Source organism: Juglans regia, chromosome 7, assembly GCF_001411555.2.
Source record: "Juglans regia cultivar Chandler chromosome 7, Walnut 2.0, whole genome shotgun sequence".
Classification (NCBI taxonomy): Eukaryota; Viridiplantae; Streptophyta; class Magnoliopsida; order Fagales; family Juglandaceae; genus Juglans; species Juglans regia.
In genome coordinates, this window is record NC_049907.1 from 36723996 (window position 1) to 36747641 (window position 23646).

Genomic DNA, 23646 nt, shown 5'->3' on the forward strand with positions numbered 1-23646 from the left:
CTTATAATTAAACTGTGATTCTCTATATAAAAGAGTGTTAGGGTTCGGTAAACTCATTTCCAGATGCCATTACGCATCCACTAAAAACTTGTTAAGTGGAGAATCCTTTTTGACTTAACGCCTGATTTCCAGTATTAATTAATTAATTTTTTTATTTTTTATTTTTAAAGCAACAGCTATGTAGGTTACCATAAACCGTGGGCCTGTGACTCACTTTTAAATGTCCTTTACCAGCGAAAGATGGAAAACAAACCATCATTTATCTCTAAAAATGATATATAAAAAAACCATGATCTGATTCGTTGGATGAGTTTTTGGTAGGCGATTTTTGTCTGAATATACATGCTATTGCATTGGGGATTACTTTCATCAGCATCTTTAAACAGGAGAGACAGAGAGAGAGAGAGAGACTCTGTTTACTCAGATGTGTTGAAAGCTCACTTGTTTATGAGCTTATAGGATCCTGTTTGCATTGCAAAAGAATAATAAGATTCCAGTTTCTAATTTCCAAAGTAGTCAACAATAAGCTAAAAACTACCCAAAACAATGCTTTCCCCCAGGCACTGGACAGAAAAATGAACTATTTCCTGTTATCCATTGTGTTCCTAATTCTATACAGGCTTCTCATAGGGACTTCTGCCGCAGAGTTCTTCGTCGGCACTGATGAGAGCCTTTGTTTAAAATTCCATTAATTCTACTTGTTGGGGGCAGTAAGGCTGACACTTCATCCTAAATTAAAAGGGTTGGATTCAATTTGAATGTGCAGATGTAGATGATCCAGTTGCCGATGCATTTACCTCATTTTCCTGTTGTTCCTTAAGATACGCTTGGGCAGTGCTCGTCACAAATTTGATTGCGAAATTAATGAGCATGAGCCACACAACAGTATTCCAGATTGAAGCAAATGAGAGATCCCACTTCTTCACCTGAGAAGGTTTTAAAAGATAATTAAATATAGAAAAGAAGATGGTTAGATGAGTCTGTAAATGATAGTAATATGACCCTATATCGTCAAAACCATTCCTTGTATGGCATGATTGTACCTTGATACTCGATGCCCCGGGAGGAGGTGCTGTCAGATACTTATCTTTGACACCATTGAGTTTGACAACAAGGGCGGGCAAGACAGAAGCAAAACCCGGAATAAGGCTGAGCATCCATATCAACTCGTTTTCAATCCAGTTAAGGAGTTGATTATTGCAAACAGAGATGATGAAAACTGTCTGCACACACACACACACAAAAAAAAACATATTAGGGCTAATGAAATTAACACCAGGCATCTAGCTTACTTTGCAGAGATAAAGAAAGCCTTATATTTTTACTCCACTGACAAATTCACACACACACTTTCATATATACATTTATACACGTATGCTATAAATGGCAGTATGATTATCCAACTGTTGTAGAGATGTGAACAATACACTCGGCAAGGCCATACGAAAATAGAAAAAGAAACATTATACAAGCTACAAACTATAACTAGAGAATTCACAAACCTGTATGTGAGTTTTGATGATTGCCTTTCCAATCAATGTGGCAAAAAAAAATTTCCAAAAGGGAATCCCAAATTGTCCACACATGATGCCAGCAAGGTCAAATAGAGGATTTGGCACCTGAAAATTACTACATTTAATTGGCAGCTTATATAATAAGAAACGACAACTTTGCTCTTGAAGGATCATATAAAAGTTTACAAGAGAACCTGAATTCTCAGAATTCGACATGAGAAATATTAATATAAGTATTACAACAATTAAATACCACGTGATACAGGAAAACATAGTTTCAAATTAAACTTGGAAGCTAGCCAAATTTATGAATGGAACAGTAGATGTCAACACAGAACACACAGATTCAGGTCATTTTTTTTCAAGTAAGAAAACTTCAGTAAAAAGATGTTTTACAATTTCAAGAAAAGTAAATTCTAAAACAGTAAAGTCAGTGATATAGAGATATTAAAGGATTTATTAATAGATATTTCACAAGGATTAAAAGTAAAGTACACTATATATGTTCTTTTCATGATTATTTGGCTAAGGGAAATAAATAATTGCAAATATAGTGTTACTTATCAAAAGGTTCCAACAATCCTATTCATAAAGAGTTCCAGCAACAAAGCCAAAGAAACTCCAAACTAACCGAAGCGAGAACTAAAATTGTAAAGAAGTTCAAGTGCTGCGCATGCGATAACAGCCAGCGTTTGATTTGATTTAGTCGAGTAGCAATGACTCCTTCGCCTTCAGTTGAGGAGGCATCCAATTCTTCCATAGCCTCCAATTCGCCACCTGACATGCTTGAAAATGAGTAAAGCCCATGGCAATGCACTCATTTTAATTAGATTGCAGGGTTTCATCCTTTTTTTTTTCTTTTTCTTTTTTTATGGGAAAAGACGAGGTAAGGGTCTCATCCTCTTCTCAAAAAAAGAGAAAAAAAAAAAGGATTAAAGCCCATAGGCTGGCTCAATAATCACAATTAAGGTTTTAACTTTGGCTCCAGATTGTCTATTAGATGCTAAGTATTCGTTTTAATAAGAAGAATAATGCAGAATGGAGTCCTCCAAAACAAGCATAACTCTCTCTCTCACACAAACACACACACACAAACGAGGCCCTGACCACAGAAATTAAAGTTACTCCCAGAATTATAACTTTAAAAGTAAAATATATGTCTCACAAATATCAGTTTGGTAGGAAAAAATACTACCAAAACTATATTCCTCATACCTGCTCTTGAGATAAAGTATGGAGGAAGCTCTCCAATTGCAGTCCCAAGACCCCATAAAATGGCCTCAATCTGAACCTGTGGCAATATGCTGCTAATTGGAACGCGCAAACCATGTAATGATGAGAATAATGGGGGCCCAAATTCAGAGCAGTCCTTATCAAGCCATGAAGGACCTCTTCTCAACTGAGTTGTATCATATGGAGCACTTTTTAAATCCACACGGCCACACTGCATTGCTTTTATGGTGAAAAATGCGATGTGGGGACCAAGATAAAGGACAAAAGTATGCAAACCAGATCCTGAAGAAAAATAAATGGAATAAAAAGTTGATGTTAGAACTTCTTAGAACTTCAGTAACACAGGGCTGGTCAAGACATGAGATGTTTCGAGAAAGAAGTTGAAGAAAGGCTTAATCAAGATTCAAGTTATATGCTATCTACATATTTTCAAGCTACCATAAAAAGTTAATGCTTTTCCTACCCCCAAATATAATAGCTATGATAACTAAGAAAATTGCCTCCTGGGATCAATTATCTATGTGATCCATTATTTACATAAGCACAAAAATTCATCCAACCACCAAAACATATGGCCTCCATGCTCAAAATTTTTCCTTACCAAGCCCGATCGAAGATGCAACTCCAAGAGCAATCCACCATAGTCCAAACTGGATATATCTTGAAAGCTCCTCAACATGCTGTGGAAACATGGCATTAACATCATTATGGCCGAGTGAAAACAACATGAATACAACTACCAAGAACAAAATAAAGGCTAAAAACATCCACCACAAGATGCTAAAACAAAACTCACATCACATGGACTTTATCATCTAAGTCATAAAAAGCAAAGAGCTTTAAGCTTATAACAGGTTGTCCAACCTTAGAATGTGCAAGGAAATCGAGGACAATAATCCTTAACCAATTTATGTTGTCTACTTGATTGAAAACATTTCCAGCGAGATATTCCCAGCATTTTGAGATGCTTGGTGAGAGAGAAAATATTGGCAAACGAAAAGCAATATTTTTCCATGTAAACCCTTTGTGGGTGCAAAATCGCTTCCTGAAACAAGAAATTCTTTCCTCTGCTCCATTTCAAGGAGGGTGGTGGTGGTGGGTGGTGGATTAATGGATTACAAAACAAGAGAACAATAACACAAAGTTCAGTCCAATCCGGTCCGGGTGCCCATTTAGGGTAGGTTCCAAATAAATTGAACCCATCATAGGAAAATCCTATTGATTGCAGGTTTCTCCAGGCCTTGGGGAAAAGCATGAAAAAAAGGCTCCATGTCTATCTTATAGGAATTAATGCAAAAAAAGGGGGGCGGGGGCACTTCTTTTAATAGACAAAACAAAGTTTTATTAATACAGAAAATAGGCATAACCAAAGTACATAGGATGTATACAAGAAAAATGCACCTGATTAGGAGCTAGAGATAGATACCAGGAAGTCATGAAAACTAAGCCCATTGAAGTTTATCACTATAACCCAAAGAAATAAGGTATTGAAGAAAGAAACCTTAAGATCATCTAGATTGTTCCTGATCTTCAAAACTATGGTTGTTTCTTTCCATCCAAATGATTTGTACAATATAAAGCAAGAACATAATTAAAAAAAAACACACGCACACACAAATACACCATACAAAATAATACGCTAATTTAGAGCCTATGTTTGTTATAATATAGAAAACAAAACTCACTGTTGCACAAAGGCATGGATATGGATGCCAATAAAAAAATATATACTCAATTTGAAATTAATAATCACAAATTCAATGGGTATCTACAATGGTTGATTCTTGCTCCTCAGCAAGCCAAGTGACGGACGAGGAAAAACATTGAGTACTAAATAAACGCATAATTCATTGGGTGAGGCCTGAGGAAAGCAAGCTAGAAAGAAAATAAAAGCTAAAAGGGGGCATAGATTGAATGTATCATACGTCTAGCAGATGCTTTTTAATAAAACTTATTTTCTGAGAGAGGCAGTTGGGTAAAATATATTTTAATTTTTTGTCGGACCTGGACATTTGTCAATAGTTCTTGGGAGATTTACAAACAGGCTTGGGCTAAAAAGCATTCTACGGATTGTTTTAAACTTATATTTTCGGAGAGCAGGGGCAGTGGACCTTGCCCACCCCCTGATCCGCCAAAACAAATTGCAATATTGTTCTGTGCTATCGTGATGCACTGGATGGTGAACTTGATCTCTTTTGAGAACAGGGCAGGCCATGTTCTTCAGGTCTGAGTGGATTCTCTCCATCCACCCACACAAGAAGACATAATAGTATCTCAACTTCTAGGTCAGTGCAATGACATCGGCCCTAGCCTTAGACATCAACGACAACATCTCAAAGGACTTCTCCCTTCAATTAGTCAGGACTTTGTTCCTAGATACCCGGTGCCAATTAGGGGAAAAAAAAAGAAAAAAAAAAAAAAGAAGATCTCCCTGTCCCAAATATCACTTTAGTTGGCAAAGAGCAGCTCATCCTTGATAGGGAGTGATTGCACAGAGGACAAGGCAGCTTCCTGATGGTGGTGGAGCTTCTGGTTGGTGTCCCCCTTCTTGGTAGCTTACTAGCTATGAGATTAAGAGGATTCATCCTCTCCTCATTTTTATTGTTGTTATTTTGGTTGAGTTTTGACATCAAAGAAATAATAGGGTAAGGAGGCTTGCAGTCTAGAAGTGTAGGGTGAGTTCAAGGATAATATTGCTCAGTGGTGGGGTTTAGCGTGTAGGGAATGTGGAGAAGAGGTGGTCAAGGGATGGGTTACAAGGGGGCTTGGTTGGAGACTTGCAGACCAACCGTGTAAGCTGAAGGGGAGGTGCAAAATGAGTAATGCTAGATACTGTTCTAGAGTGTGCAAACCCCGCGTAGTTCTTTAAAAAACAAGTGGGGTCTACCATAAAAATTGGGATTTTTCATGTCAGTCTCAAGTTTTGCCCACTTGTTTTCAAATGGACTGTGGCTTACACACCCAAAGACTATGCAAATATTTTCTGTGCAAGATTTATGATTTGTGAGGTGAAGAAGATTGTATGCCAACATGGACGATGTGAGTGGTCAAGATCTCCTTCTGGTTAGTTTTCAATTTTTGGTAAGCCAGGAGTGCACGTGGTAGAGAATGATCTCCTGTACAATAGAAAAGCTAGAAGTGTTTTTGACATCATTTCAGAATTTTGGCAAAACTTAGCGATTCTCCGAAAAAAAAAGCTCCCACTTAAAATATTTATTCAGAGAAACCTTTTATGCCAAACATACATAGTCTCACGTAGATTCTGTCATCTCTTGACAAAAAAGAACATGCTACTGAAAATGGAGCAGCAATGGCAATGCACAAAGCCAAATACCTTCTCATGAGGGCCATCAATGGCAACAACAAGAATTGCACTAGCTGCTGCCACTGTGCTCAAAAGCATTAGCCATCCACCCTTTGCTAGCAGATATAATATTAACTGCTTAACATACTGAAGACTAGCCAAAATGAAGAACTTCAAAGTTTTCAAGGGTTGTGTTCTGAGTGTCAGATTTTCTACTTCCTGTTGATGCCGCCTCCCATGGAGTTCTGCAAAATACAACACCTCTATTAGCCGATAAGATTTGGTAGGACCCTTAAACTTGTACCAGAGGTGGATATTCTGCCTTTTCTTTATGAGTAAGAATAAAATATTCTACTTATTTTTCATTAGTACTAACGTAGATTCATTCATAATAAGTACCGCTATTGATATGAGAACATACCGAAATTTCTCTGATAAGTTATACACAGAAAATCCCAGTATCTTTGCAAAAGTAGTTTCTACCCTAAAACAACGGAAAAAATAAAAGAGAGAGAGAGAGATTAAAACCCATCCCAGCAACTAATTTTCAACACTCCTGAAAGGAGGCCATTTCATTAGCAGAGGCAAGGTAAAAATACAACACGTGGATCTATAAGAAGGGATCTTTTGTTGTTCAAAAACAGCCTCTAGCAGATAATTCCTCCAATACAGTTCGGCAAAACAATTCCTAGCACAATCCTGTTGCATATCACACGCTTGGGAAACCCTCTGAATCGTGCATTACAAAGCGATAGAATTGCTTTTTGTTCACTATTACATAGCCCAAATCATATACAAATACAAGTGCTTAAAGATTCTGAACATTTCATATGTTCAAATAATAACCCAATACACTTTTCGCTTCGGAAATCAGCTCGAAGATAGTTCTGGGCATTACCTAGTACTACCCATGCTAATTCAGGAATAAGTTCAAACAAAAATTCGTGCAGATACAAAAACTTTTAAGCCTAGGTTTTACCACACAATCTACGACCTAATACCCATAAACAGAATGAATGAAAGGCTAAAATATATGAAAGCAAAGTTTCGAAGTGAATCAAATTTTAAATTTTAAATAACGAAACTTTAGAGAAAACACAATATGAAAGATATCAATTAACAATGAAAAAATAAGAATCAGAATCGCCTGCCTGAGATCGCAACGTCACCACGTTGAGCGGAGGGAGCAGGAGCAGCAGCAGCAGAAGTTGATCCTCTGCGCGAACCCATTACGCTGGACATGCCAGAATCAGAAACTCCTTTTTCAGCTATATTAATTTATTTTGTTAGAAGAAATTACGAAATAATTTCTGTGGGTGCAAGTTTATCGCTCCGATTGGTCGGAGAAAATGGAGGACATGAATCAATTTCCTAAATGTCAAATAACAAACATCTCTGTTTTGGATTTTTTCCGCATATTTGAATTTGTTTTGAACAAAATTGGCAGAGATCTACGAAACGGGGAAAAAAAAACAGATACGAGGACTTGGAACAGTTGGAAGGGAGTTTGGTGGGAGATCCGCCTGCGTCGATTTTATCCCCTCTTTTGCAAAGCGACTCATGTGAGACTTAAAAAATTAAAATTTAATAACGCGTCAGAAGAATAGTGATTTATTTATGAATTTTTCCACTTCGAAATAGTGAAAAAAAATTGCAGCAATACCTCCAATTATATTAATAACATATTCCATAAAGATGCATAATAATTAATATCTATAATTTGGAGTTAATAATGTTTAACATTATTGATTATATAGATATATTAAATTTAATATAAATAAATTCTTCACCATGCAAAGCAATATATAATAGAATAATGTTTGGGCTATCTAGGATTTCACCGATTTATTTATTTATTTATTTTTATTTAATAATTAAAAAAATATTTTTAAGATATATATAATATTCACTAGCTAGGGTATGAGAGAACAATTTTAGAACTCAAGAAATACTATTATTCTGTTAAGAAATATATCATAATTACTATCATTGAATCATGATTTATAGCATTCAATTCGATCATTTTCAGTCAAAGAAAATGTAGAGGAGACATACTTGTCAGTTGTCACCTTCCTAGAACGTGTCTTTCTAATAATAAGTTACAAGGATTTTTTGGACGTTATACTTCCATCTGTTCAAGGGAATGAATAACTGTTTCTATTTTAGTTTAAATAATTAAAAAATAACAAAATCGAAAATGCTGTTGGCAATCTATTTTAAAAAGGAATTATTTTCTTATGTCTCTATTTTTCTCGATCGTAAATTAAAGGACAAATGGATTCCTTGTACTTATTTTTAGAAACATTTTTTTTTTTTTTTTATGCTTTTGAAAGTAAGATCTAATTATAAGATATAATATAATATGCCTTTTTATGCGATCCCAAAAGGGACAGAATATGTAAGGTATAAGTTCGAAGCTCCACTCTCAAGGGTTGATTTGAAGACACGCTTTATGTCTATTCATCATTCTTTCCTTCCATTGGTTTTCTTTTCTTTTTGGTCGGTCCACTGCAATCACAATTTCTACTTCCTTTTCTTTTCTTTTCTTTCCTTCCTTCGTGTGTATATATATATATATATATATATATAATATATAGGATATAAGATGAACCAATTATCATGTTAATCATCACTAAATACATGTCTAACATTAATAATTCTTCTCATCAGCTTATATTAACCCTAAGGGATTGGCTCAAGTGGTGAACGCTTTTATCTTGACATATCACTCCTTTTAAGGTCCAAAGTTTAACATCTCATGAGTGCAAACAATCATTTAGGATCACATTTCTTAATAAAAAGTCAACGATTTAACAACTTCCGTGTAATGGTTACTTTGCAGAGGTGGATTTGAAGGTCCTACCTTAGAGAAGTTTCCTAACATAAAATAATAATAATTATTATTCTCATCAGTTACTATTCATTATCCCACATATTGTAAAAAAACTTCCGTGTAGTGGTTACTTTGCATAGGTGGATTTGAAGGCCCTACCTTGGAGAGGTTTCCCAACATAAAATAATAATAATTATTCTTCTCATCAGCTACTATTCATTATCCCACACATTGTAAAAAAACTTCCATGTTGTGGTTACTTTGCAAAGGTAGATTTGAAGGCACTACCTTGGAGAGGTTTCCCAACATAAAATAATAATTATTATTTTTCTCATCAACTACTATTCATTACTCCACACATTGTAAACAATACTTCACACCTTATTAAAAACACCTCAGACTATATAAAAAAAAAATTATGGATATGGAGATGAATCGTGGCTGATGTATAGCAAAACCCGTCTAACATATATAAAGTAGATGAGAAAGTGTCATTGATTTTAAATTATTGGAAAGCATAATGTAAATATGACTTAAAAGAAAATTATTAATGGTATTTTTCCAAAACAGAGAGAACTTAGGCAGAGATCATCTTAAAAGATAAGATCTCGAATTTTAATTATCTATATGTGAACGAGTTAATAAATTTAGAAAATACAGAAGTACTGTGACTACTATTCTTTTAATTAATATTATCTTATAAAAAGAAATATTAAATAATTAGAAAACTATTTATGGTTATCTACTTTTTTTATTTCAATAGTTTAATATCATACAAGGAAAAAATGAGAAAATGATAATTAAGAAGATAATAAATAATATTTTTGATGGGTCATTTTCAGGTAAGAGGCTAAGCTGGATAAGGTGCTTTGCCAATTCACACGTTTTGTTTTCAGATGCGTGTGGGGTTAATTATTATATGCAAAGAAGAAGGAAAAAATAAGGAAAGAAAGGAAGTCATTGTCAAGGTCACCCCAATACGCACTTGTAGTTCAGATATTGATGTATTATTACTGTTCTACAATATTTATTGTTATCCGTATAAATATTTTAGATAATAATATACGAACAATAAATATTAAAGAGTTCACTTTATATACAAATATATTTCTCACTTGAAATATTTAAATTCGAGTAACAATTAAAAGAAATATTATTCCTTTTTACAATAATAATACTGTATCTTGGAACTTCTAGTTTCACTAATTTTTATGGGCCTGAAGGGTAAGCGTACAGGCCCAATGTAAGCAATTTTGAGACGACGGCATCAACATCCAATAAGATGTAAAGACATTACGAGAATATATATGCCCATGGGTCCAAGTATTTCTCCAGCATATTTTTAAGAGAAAAATTATTTACTCATAATATTTTTTACAACATTTTATATAATTTTATTTTAAATATGAATTATTTTTGTAAAATATATTTATTTTATAATATTATTATAAAATGTATGTATATCATTACTTTTTTAAGATTAAAGACACGAGAATAAGCGGAAGAGTATGGGCCTGTCAAATGATGACATGTCGTAATCATCTCGTGATAGAATGAAAATATCATATAATTTATATTTTAAAATTATTTAATATTTTTTCGGTATTGAATACGAGATAAAGGAGATGCCAATAAACATAATGATAAAGAGTGGAGACACATAATTGGACAAGAAAGAGGCTTGAGAGTTGATTTGGATAGTGAAACGAAATGAGATAAGTTGAATAAAATATTATTTTAAAATTTAAAAAAATTGAATTGTTTATTATATTTTATATAAAAATTTAAAAAAATTACAATGATGAGATGAGATCGTTTCTCTAAACAAACAAGCCCTCAAGCGTCTTATATATCGATTTATGCATTGGTAATGACTTATGCATCTTCATATTTGTATAATATCTTCTCAAATTGGTCTGTATTGGATTATGTATTTTCAAAATTTTTCATAGCTATAAACAGAATTTGAATAAATACTATTCACTCTCTAAATATTATTTTACTATTTTTTTCTCTCCTACCCTTTGATCTCTCTATCAACAGCAACAAAAACAAAGATACTAAAGAAGATCAAACGAGATTGATATTTGCTTATTTGAAGCATATATCAAGAAAAACTAATTTAATATTTGCTTATTTGAAGCATATAAAAAAATAATATTTTTTTATTATTTGGTTCAAATATGTATAATATAATGTGAAAGTTTTTTTTTTATATGTAAAATCAATCTCTGAAAAATGTGGTTTTATATATACTTATAGAAAAACAAATATTAGCAATTTGCTAAGTAATTTGTAATGTCTTGAGCCAACGTCGGGCTCGGAAATGGTCGCGCATACATCCACTTCATCTACCTAATTTTAGAGCCCATGACTAACCCAACACTGAAAACGTACTTCACTTAATTATCTTGGCCTCGTGGTGATTATTAAAGCAATTGGTGTGTTTCGCGTGGGACAAAAGGACAATTTTTAAAGATTGGTTTAACAAGTAAAATGAAAGGACAAAAAAAAAAAAAAAATGATTTAAACGTTTTAGAACTAATATCTATCATTATTAAACCAATCTATACACCTATTTATTTGATTTGTTTATCTCCATGTGCTTTGATTTGGCTCGATCCCATGATCTGTGTCCAGCTTACACCTATTTCTTTATTGACTAATTCCCACTTTCAAATAAAACCCCCTTTTTTTTTATTATTATTTCAGGCCTCATGATCATGTCCCATTCTACCTAATGACAAATCTGTCTCATATAACATGCCTAAAACAAATTGTATAACATACATACATACATGCATACATATATTTGTGTCATGATGTATATATATATATATAGATATATATCATGTAGAATTAATGCTACTGCAACTACTTTATTATGTCTTAAATATATATCTTCAGGCCACGACAAAAGATCTATAATACTTTCAGTTGTGGCAAAAACCTTTGCCAACAAAAGTTACAAAAATTGTAGCTTGAAATGTTTTATTTGCCATAGCCTGCACGACACTCCATATAGTTGGGTGCTGTTTGAATACTAAATTGTGATAAAAGTTGAAAATTAAAAAAAATATTATTAAATTATTATTTTTTAATATTATTATTATTTTAAGATTTTAAAAAAATTAAATTATTTATTATATTTTATGTAAAAAATTAAAAAAATTATAATGATTAAATGAGATAAAATAATTTTACTATCTAAACAAGAATTATTGTTCTTCAAGTAAATCTCCGGACAACAATATATATTTAATAAATGTTGCTCAATCTCCCTAGTGTAAGTCAAGTTCCCACTACAAGATACAAAGCTTTTTGCACAAATTAATTGGATGCAAAAATAGCTTTTTCTTGTAAGACCTTAAAATTTGAATAAGTGTTCTTGTATGCATAAATATCAAGTACTATCACTACAAGAAAAATGAATATTTATAACGAGAATGATTATTTACGACGAAAATAGATTTATTTTGACAAGAAATAATCATTTTTATAAAAAAAATTAGTCACAATTAAATAATTTTTTTTATAGTGTATTTGCTCATTACTGCCTCTCAAATGTAAGTTTGATGATCTAAGACGTTACGACTGTTTATTTGTCATTTTAAAATTTAAATGCATCATTATTTACATGACCAAAGCAAGGAATATGCCTTGAAAAATTTTCTAATCGTTATTTGGAAACGCTTTGGTCACCTTAATTTCCTTGTAATTCCACTTCTAATAAAATATTCTCATGATCTTTACTTTATATTAATTTATTTTCATCGGGGGTGGTGGATGGATATGGCCCTTTAATTTGTACGTGAAAAAAATGGTGAGTTGATCTTCTTTTTTCGATATCATTGCTCATCATATATTCCCCCTCTTTATTTTGATTCCTTTCCATTGCAAATAAGAAAGGAGATTGTCAACATGGTTAATTCCATCAATTAGGTCATATAAGTTCCTAATTTGTACGTAAATTTATCAATAAACCAGCTTGATCTGGTAAAGCAAAAATTGAAAATTAGTAAATATTTGTTAATGTTTTTTCATACTCTCTTATAAATTGTACTAAGACATCCACTTTAGAAGCTGGCATGCAATTGAGTCACTGATTGACTAGACAGAAGGTCATACACACATGACATACACCCAAGCAGACCCCATTTTTTGATCGAGTTTTGTCGTGTTTGATTGACCCATTAATTATTCATAGAACAATTTTAACGTGTCGAAAATATTGATGTTTGTTTTAACCTTCTGTTTGAAATCGAAAGCACTCTTTGGTTGCCTTGTCGCTACCTAATAGAATGATCAAGTATAATATATATGTCAATACATTGTATTTGTTACTTTTAATTACTAATGTGTTTTATTATATGATTAAGTGGGTGATGTTTTTGGCTCGATTTGACCTCTTGAAGCTAATAAGGCAGAGTTAAAAGGGACATGTGAGAAGCTCGTGGCTTTAATCTAAAGGGTTATGTGCTGAACCGTTGGATCTCTACACGTGGTGGCATCTGTTGTAATCTATATATACATCCTTATATGTTGTAATCCTAGCAGAGTGTTTTTATTTTCTGTAATTACGGTTGTTTGAGAGATAGAGCAGAGAAGGGGCGATTCTAAGGTTTTCTAGGGTTTGTTAGGGATTGCTTTTAGAGAGAAGAAATCTGTGCGATTTCTTATGATTTCGGTGAGGGCTTTCTAACTCTACGGTACTGAGGCTTCTCTATGAAGTATTGTTCATCAATAAAAGATCTCCGAGGCTTCTCTGAGGCCATTTCTGCCATGGATGTAGATCGTTAGGGTCGAACCATGTATATCAGTGTATTCTTTCCTTTATTTCTTTTATTTCCTTTTACAGGTTATATTTCCTTTTCTTTATTTGATTTCTATTTATGTTCTTGATAAGTTTCATGGTTCATATTGTTCTATAATGTTCGATAATTGTAATCTGATCAAATCTTGTAATATTGGTATTTCTTTGGTTGTGGTTGGTATCAAATTGCGATCCTTGTGATTATTGTAGTTTTTGTTTGGGTGAAAAACTAAAAGTTCTAGAACAAAGAAACAAAAAGGTTTTATCACAAAATTATTGAAATTTTTCATAATAAAAACAAATCACTATTTTTATAACAATTGGTATCTAGAGAGAGGTTCATAAGGACCATGAGGTTTGATATAGAGAAGTTTACTGGGGATAATGATTTTGACTTATGGAGAATCAAGATGAGGGCACTGCTAGTCCAACATGGACTGTAGGATGCCCTCATTGGTGAGAAACAAAAGGGCTCTTCCTCGAAAGACGAAGAAAAGGGGGCTGTCCATAAGGACACCCTCCAGAAAGCCCATAGTGCCCTAATTCTCTCTCTTGGGGATAAAGTCCTGAGAGAGGTGGCTAGTGAAGACACTGCTACAGGTATATGGCTAAAATTAGAGAACTTGTACATGACCAAATCCCTATCAAACAGACTACACAAGAAAACCAAACTATATAATTTCAAGATGACCCCTGGAACTCAAATAGGGCAGCACCTTGATAAGTTCAACAAAATTATTCTAGATCTAGCTAATATAGACATTAAGGTGGAGGATGAGGATCAGACCATCCTCTTGATGAGTTCTTTGGATTCATTATACCTAAGCCTAAAAGAAACTATGATGTATGGTAGAGATTCACTGACTCTTGATGAAGTAAAATTTGTACTTCATACTAGGGAACTACAGAGCAGAGGAGAAGCCAAATAGAATCATGGGGAAGGCTTGTCTATTAGGGGTAGAACAGAAAAAAGAGAAAAAATGGGCAAGAATGAAAACAAGAACTTCAGGTCTAAGTCAAAGAGAAAACAGTTTAAATATTTTCACTGTCACAAGGAATGACACTTTAAGAAAGATTGCCTTGATAGGAAACAAACCTTGGGAATAAGACTAAAGAGGCAGGGGATGCTTTTGTAGTTTTAGAGGGGTATGAAAGTGTTGAGGTACTTACAGTGAGTGAGGTTGGTTCAAAAACAGAGTGGATAATGGACTTTGGTTGCTCTTTTCATATGTGTCCAATTAGAGATTGGTTTGAGACATTCTCTAAGTTAGATGGGGGATATGTAATCCTAGGAAACAATAAGTCCTGTAAAGTCATGGAAATATGGTCAGTTAGACTTAAAATGCATGATGAGATTGAAATTTTTTTTAAGGAGGTCAGGTTTATACCTGAATTAAAGAGAAAATTAATTTCTCTTGGTATGCTTGATTTGGCAGGCTACACCTTCAAATCTGAGACAATGGTTCTTAGAGTTATTAAAGGCTCCTTAGTTATTATGAAATGGGTAATTAAAAATGGGATGTATACACTACTTGGAAAAACAGTAGTTGAAGAAGCATCCCCAACTCAGAACATGGTAGAAAATAAAGATGTGTTATGGCATAGGAGGTTTGGGCATGTAAGTTAAGGGGGTCTCCTAGAATTACAAAAACAAGGGCTGCAGAGTGACCAGAACCTAGGGAACTTACCTTTATGTGAAAATTGTATCTATGGAAAGGCAAAGAGGGTTAGTTTTAAGTCAGCAACCCACAACACTAAACAAATCCTAGATTATGTCAATTTTGACCTATGAGGACCTGCAAGAGTGAATTCACATAGTGGAGGGAGTTATTTCCTCTCATTAGTGGATGATTACTCTAGGAAGGTCTGGATATACATACTTAAGAACAAGAGTGACACCTTTGAAAAATTCAAGGAGTGGAAGACTCTAGTAAAAAACCAAGTAGGTAGAAAACTCAAGACCCTAACGACAGACAATGGTCTAGAGTTTCTGTCCAATGAGTTTAATATGTACTGTCAAAAAGAAGGAATTCTTAGGCATAAGACATTAAGGGAAGCCCCTCAATAGAATGACTTAGATGAAAGAATGAACAGTACCATCTTAGAAAGGGTAAGGTGTATGCTGTCAAATTTAGGGTTGCCCAAAACCTTCTGGGCAGAAGCTGCCACCCACCTTATAAATAAATGTGCTTCATCTGCTATAAGGTTTAAAACTTCACATGAGTTATGGTCTGGGAAACCTCCCAACTATGACTACCTAAGAGTTTTTGGGTGTGTTGTCTACGCACACTCAAAAACTGACAAGCTGGAACCTAGGGCACTTAAGTGTACTTTTATAAGGTATTCTAAAGGAATAAAGGGCTACAAACTTTGGTTAGATGGACCTGGAAGGTATAAGTGCATTGTGAGCAGAGATGTGACCTTTAATGAGTCATAAATGACTTGGGTATAGGAGGAAAAAGTAGACCAAGAAATTGACAAGTCTCCAAGGGGATCTCAGATTGAGGTGGAGCAAGTTAATGCCCAATTTGATCCTGAAATTAGGGAAAGTAGTAACCCTGATGGAGGAGACTCAGGTGACATTGATCAAAGTGGAGCTAACTCTTATAAGCTAGTTAGAGATAGGCAAAAGAGAGTTATCAAACCACCTATAAGGTATGGTTAAGCAGAACTCATAATGTTTGCTCTAACAGTAGCTGATGAGGTGATTTATCAGGAACCAAAAAGTTATAAAGAGGCAATAACTAGCAAGGATTCCTCTAAATGGATTCTTGCCATGCATGAGGAAATGAAATCTCTTAATAAGAATAAGACCTGGGTTTTAGTGCCTAAACCTAAAGGGGTTAAACTTGTTCGATCGAAGTGGATCTATAAGAAAAATGAAAGCATACCAGGGGTAGAAGGGACCAAGTATAAAACTAGACTTGTAGTAAAAGGGTTTACACAGAGAGAAGGAATTGATTTTAATGAAATCTTCTCACCTGTGATTAAACATAGCTCAATTAGGCTATTGTTAGTTTATACAGCCTTTGAAAAGTTGCATATAGAACAATTAGATGTTAAAACTGCTTTTCTGCATTGAGAACTTGAAAAAGAAATTTATATGCAGCCTCCTGAAGGTTTTCCTAATAAAATTAATAATAATCAAGTGTGTCTTCTTAAGAAATCTTTGTATGGTCTTAAACAATCACCTAGACAATGGTATAAAAGATTTGATACATATATGATTAGTAACAATTTTAAAAGAAGCTGTTATGATAGTTGTGTTTATTACAAAGAAGAAAAAATAATATTTGTTTATCTTCTCTTATATGTTGATGACATGCTGGTAGCTCGTAAAGACACTGATTTAATTGAACAAGTTAAATGCATGCTGAAATCAGAATTTGAAATAAAGGAATTGGGTCTTGTTAAGAAAATTTTAGGAATGAAAATTGAAAGAAACAGAAGTGCTGGAATGATATACTTGTCTCAAAGACACTACATTTCAAAAATTCTCAATGGATTTGGTATGGAACATGTAAAACCCCGTAAATACACCCTTAGGTCAGCATTTTAAACTGTCTATAGATCAGGCCCTAAAACAAACTCAAATATTAGTTTTATGCAACAAATTCCTTATGCTAGCATGGTGGGAAGTATAATGTATGCAATGGTTTGTTCTAGGCCTGATCTGACTTATGCAGTGAGTGTAGTTAGCAGATTTATGGGAAACTCAGGAAAACCCCATTGGCAGGCCATTAAATGGTTATTAAGATACCTTGCAGGCACTACCAATTTAGGTCTTAGTTTTGGAAACAAAGTAAAAAAAGGTTATGAAATTATTGGTTTTGTAGACTCTGACTTTGCAGGGAGTGTAGACACTAGGAAGTCATTAACTGGTTATGTGTTTACTGCTTTTGGGGGAGCTATTAGCTGGAAATCACACTTACAATCTGTGGTGGATTGTCCACCACAGAAGCTGAATATATAGCATTGACAAAAGCCATTAAAGAGGCCATATGGTTAAAAGGCATTGCAAGTGAGTTAAATATTTTCAATGGTAACATCACAATACACTGACAATCAAAGCACATTGCATTTAGCTAAAAACCAAGTTTTTCATGAAAGGTCCAAACATATTGATATAAGGCTTCATTTTGTACGGATGTTATAGAGTCTAAAGTATTAGGTGTGAAAAATGTTTCAACTAAGGATAACTTCTCAGATATGATGACCAAGTCTGTCCATTGGTCTAAGTTCAGACACTATTTGAACTTAATTGATACGGAGTCTAGAGTCAATTCTCATTAGGGGAACAATGCAGAAATGTGCCAATGATGAGTGTTAAATGAATTTTTGGCAAATAAATGTTTTGCCAAGGTGAAGAATTGTAATATGTATGTCAATACATTATGTTTGTTACTTTTAATTACTAATGTGTTTTATTCTGTGATTAAGTGGGTGGTGTTTTTGGCTCGATTTGACCTCTTGAAACTAATAAGGCAGAGTTAAAAAGGACACATGAGAAGCCTGTGGCTTTAATCTGAAGGGTTATGTGCTGAACCGTTGGATCTTTACACGTGGTGGCATCTGTTACAAACTATATATACATCCTTATGCGTTGTAACCCTAGCAGAGTGCTTTCATTTTCTATAATTACGGCTGTTTGAGAGAGAGAGCAAAGAAAGGGGCGATACTAGGGTTATCTAGGATTTGCTAGGGTTTGCTCTTAGAAAGAAGAAATATGTGTGATTTCTTGTGATTTCGGTGAGGGCTTTGTAACTCTAGTGTACTGAGCCTTCTCTGTGAAATATTGTTCATCAATAAAAGATCTATGAGGCTTCTCTGAGGTCATTCCTGCCGTAGATGTAGACCATTAAGGTCGAACCACGTATATTGGTGTGTTCTTTCCTTTATTTCTTTTATTTTCTTTTACAGGCTATATTTCATTTTCTTTTTTTGATTTCTGTTTATGTTCTTGATAAGTTTTGTGCTTCATATTGTTCTATACTGTTCGATAATTGTAATATGATCAAATCTTGTAATATTGGTATTTTTCTTATTGTGATTGGCATCAATCTGTGATCTTTGTGATTATTATAGTTTTTATTTGGGTGAAAAAATAAAAATTTTATAACCAGAAAAAAAAAAAGTTTTATCACAAAATTATTGAAAGTTTTAGTAATAAAAGCAAATCATTATTTTTATGAGGAATTTGAAGTGGATGTTCATTACTGACACCACCTTATGCAACCCTCATTGATTGCACAACCTTTATTTATTTATTTATTTTTTAAATATTCATTCTTTCTATGGATCAAAATCGATCGTACGTGCCTTCAAAAAAAAAAAAAAAAAAATGGATCGTACGTACTTGGTAGCATTTAAAAGGGTTACCCAAATGTCTATATATTGGAGGATTTTTTTTTTTTAATACCGTTATCTAATTTTATTGATAAGCATTATTTATTGTGAAGAAATAAAAGAGAGCATGGGTTACGAAAGAAATCCCAAAATCGGGCTCTTATGAAAAAGAAATATTATTGGTAGAAGTCACTATTTATAGCAATCATTTTTGCATATATTATGTATCAAAATTTGCACCACACGTTTGTTAAATTTAAAATTAGAGATAGATAGATGAGAGAGAGTGGAAACGAGAGAGAGAGCAGAAACGAGAGAGAGAGCATAGAGGAGAGAGAGAGAGAGCGAGAGAGCAGAGATGAGAGAGAGCGAGAGAGAGAGAGAGAGGGGAGAGATGAGAGAGAGCGAGACGAGAGAGAGCCGAGACGAGAGAGATAGAGATCAAGATGAGAGAAAGCGGAGATGATGAGAGAGAGTTGATGAGAGAGAGAGACAGGAGAGAGACGCTGGTGAGAGAGAGATGAGAGAGAGACGCCGCTGCGTTTGAAGGAATAAAAAAAAAAATAAGTGGATGAGAGGCATCCACGTAATATGTGCTTTGTGTGTACCAATACAGTGGATGCTCTCTAACACTTCTCTATGAAAAATATTATTGAAAAATATCCATCAGAAAATACAATATAATACTACTTAAAGCTAAAAACATTATAAATTAATATCGGAAGCTAGGAGTACCTGCACGATTCAAAGTAGAAAGGCCAATCGTATGTTTTGGGAGCTCAAAAATGGAGGAAAAACTTACCGTGCAGCCCTAAGCTCCATAAGTAGCAAGATTGTCTGCTAAAGCATTTCCTTTTCTGTAGATATCATTAATTCTAAAAAGGACATTATTATTTTTAAAATGATCATTCCAAATATTAGCATAAATCAAAGGGATTGAGAATTATAATTATTAAACCAATTCACAATAAGAATAAGAAAAGAATCTGTTTCTACAATAAATTCCCAAGTACTGCCTGTAGCATCAAGTAAGTCATGTCCTTAAAGCTGATAATTCTGCAAAAATATTAATATCCAAACCAAAGATAGGACGAAACATCAATAATACTTGAGCAATTATAGCACCGCCCCCACAACCAACCATCAATGTTGAGCTTAAGAGACTGACTCTATGGGAGGCCAGGGGCAACCATTTAAAAAGGAAAGGCCTCTTAATCCGAATGATGGAAGGGGAGATCATGTGAAGATTAACAAGGATGACAGTAAATGCATGGGTTTAAGAGTCCTCAAAGCGAGCTTTATTACTAGCTAAATGGGTGTAAATTTCCTTGCGTTTTAACTTGAAAAGGTTGTCTGTCGTCTTCTCATTTTTGCGAATAGCTTTTGTATGACATTGGGACATATTGGTGGGGACGAGTCACTCGCATCATATAAAAAAAAGAGTTACTTTTGGTTATGCAGTGCGTGTGGAGCAATAGTAATTCCATTTGAATTGTTTGTCTCCTAACGAAAGAAAGGCAACCCACGTACGTACGTATATATGCTAACTCTTGATCGATCTTTTCCTAGGACAGAAGTATATGTTATGGGAAAGCAGTAGATCAGCTTTATATAATATGCTAAATAATTATCAGTAGTTGGAAGTTAAAAAGCATTTTCATATAAAAAACAAAACATTCCCATGACAAATTAATAACATTAGTATTCAATCCCCGATCGTCTCTCTTTCTCTCTACATTTAGAAAACATGCCAATTAAAATGCTTGAAACCTCAATACACCAATATTAGTGCCCTCACATTCAAATGATAAACGATTAAGATATAAAATAATAAAATTTACATTTTTCTATCAATTTAAACTTTTAGAACAAGTGATGATTTCATATGGTATCAAAACAGACATCTTGAGTTTGAACCATGATTCTATACTCTATCATATTTAATTAAATATTTCCTTGTTGGGCAGCTTACTCATTAAGAAAAAGTCTGGTCCACAAGTGAGGAAGAGTGTTAAGATATAAAATAATAAAATCTACCTCTTTCCATTACCTTAAAATTTTAAGACAAATGATAATTTTACATACCAATAATATTACTTGGGTCATGAATTATAATCCTTACAATTATCATGATATTACATCATTTTGACCAAAGACTTTTATCGCTCTATTTAGAGATTTTATATAAGTAAATTTATCAATTAACATAGATTCATTAATTGATTTATTAAATTTATTTTATAATAAAAATTATTTTAAAATTTGATATATCAACACAAGTCAGTTTATAAATTTACTTTTGTAATATTATTTTGTAAATAAAATATTTATCTTTAAAAAATTTATAATCTGACAAGAAATCTGTTTTCTTCCATATTACAATAAGAGAACTTAAATAAATAATAAAACGAAAAATAGAAACTTGAGGCGATTTCGGACTCAAGTATCTGAGTGTAATAAAAGTAGAAATATGGATCAGTTCCATTTCTAAGCAGGTACCCTTTGTATGTTAAGAAAAAATGAAGTAAAATAAGAAGAAATAATGTGACATCTCATCTCAACATTTAAATATTACTCAATTTTAAATATTTTTTAATTTTTAATTTTTAATTTTTTTCATTTAATCATTACTTAATAATTACAATTTTTTTAAACTTACAAATAAAACATTAAAAACAATTAAACTTTTTTAAATATCAAAATAAAAATAATATTATGACAATATTATATTTTTATAATATTTTATTGAACTTTTTGTTTCTTATTTCTTAAAATCCCATAATTATCTTAATTTAAACTATTTCACTAGTGTTATTTACAAATTATTTTACAATATTTATTTATAGATTTTTTATCTCATTTCATTTCATCTCAATGTTCGAATGAGGCCTAAGTGGGTGTAGATTCTAATGCGATATTACCCAATATTTACCTTCAAGAAAAGGAAAAGAAAAGAATTGAAAAAATGTCAGGAAACATGGCCGGCAAAATCAATTCCGAGCAAAGAAGAAAGTACCGAACCAATTGCATTCTTTGCAAATCAAACGGGTAAAAAGTTAAAAAACAAAAGCATCGGCCCGGCATGAAAGAAAGAAAAACCACTCGAAGATCATGAGGAAGGTGGTGAATTAAATTATGTGAAAACAACATATTTTTCGGTTTAGGATAAAGTAATTATTCCATATGCATGGAAGCTCCAAAGTCGAAGCAATGGATCTCTTTCAGAACAAGCTAGCTGACATGAAAGGTCTTTTTATTTATATTTCCCCCCACCTTTTAGGGCATAACAAAACTAGCTGTGTTTGGCCCTTTTTCTAAATTCTTGTAGCACACATATGCCCAACGAGAAAATTGAGAAGATTTTGCTCACCGAAAGATCGATGCATGTTATTTTATTACACCATTTCCTTTTTAATTTATTGATCAAGAACAGTCATCTCATTACCATCCACTTTCTGTGATATCTTTCGGTACGTGCCTCTCTCTGATTATCCAAGCCCCCCACCACCCCTTGCTATCTGATCGAACTTCGGCTCCAACTAAATTCTGTGTGTTTAAATTTGTGCTACACCATAAACAAAGGGATCAGAACTATTCGTACTAACAAATTCTGTGTTAATGGCCTTATGTCAAATAGGAATGTGGAATATATCTCTCATCTCTCACTTTTCAGAGAGTTGGGCAAAAGTCATCTGCCACTTAATTAAATTCTCTTAAGAGAAAGAAAGGTCCATTTCAAAATTTAAACTGTGCGATTCTCTTCCTACTAAAATATTAAATGTATGATTTGTTGTGAAATACTATACAAAGCGTACACATCAATAATGATAAATAAAATGAAAGCAATACAATCAAGAACACGATATAGTATTTACGTAGTTCGACAAATTGACTACGTCCACAGGAGCTGCAGAAATCTTTATTGACCAGAGGAGATTACAATCACTCAATCACAACTTACACTCTCTAGGGCTTTTTGTTCTCTCACACAATATGCACTCACAAGACAATCGTTCTCTCTTAAAAATATTTAAAAGTCGTCTAACACAAGTCTAATATGATGTATTTATAGTGAGTGGCGCTGAAAACTCTAATCTGACAAAAACTGCATACTTAGCTCGAGCATAGTGTCGAGTGCGACTCGAGCGAACAGTCAAATGAACATTGGCTCGAGCGGAGTGTCGAGCGAATACTAAGGTTTGCATCTTGCTCGAGGAGAGTGTCGAGCGAGACTCGAGTGAACTCTTTCTGACTTGTCTTTGCTCGAGCGGTCTGTCAAGCGAACCTTGGCTCGAGCCAACTTCAACAAACACTTTTTCAGTTCCAAAACCAGTCTCCACATATACCCCAACATGATTTCCAATAAAAATGTTAAATAAAGTTTTAGAATGTACAAATTTTGCACAATCTCTTAAAAAAATGTATAATCTATTATTAAAAAATAAGTTTTACCATACAATCACAAATTTACCTATTTTTTTAAAAAGAGAGTTAGACTTCACGTCTTAGAAATGTAAATATCACTTCTCTTTTGAAAATTAATTTCACTTTTGTGAACTTTTAACTTTGCAACAAAGAAATTCTAGATTAATGCAATGTATAT

At 33.4% G+C, this 23646-nt stretch overlaps 1 protein-coding gene across 1 annotated transcript; it reads right to left on the reverse strand.

Moving 5' to 3' along the window:
* Positions 1–427: 427 nt before the first annotated feature.
* On the reverse strand, positions 428–7640 carry LOC109010447 (vacuole membrane protein KMS1-like). The gene is made up of 8 exons (XM_018991288.2): positions 7203–7640; positions 6082–6296; positions 3349–3427; positions 2730–3029; positions 2146–2291; positions 1503–1619; positions 1044–1223; positions 428–926 (listed from the first exon to the last, which is right to left on the reverse strand). The coding sequence occupies exons 1-8, from the start codon at positions 7291–7293 to the stop codon at positions 750–752; spliced, it is 1305 nt and encodes a 434-aa protein (XP_018846833.1). The 5' UTR covers positions 7294–7640; the 3' UTR covers positions 428–749.
* Positions 7641–23646: the final 16006 nt, after the last annotated feature.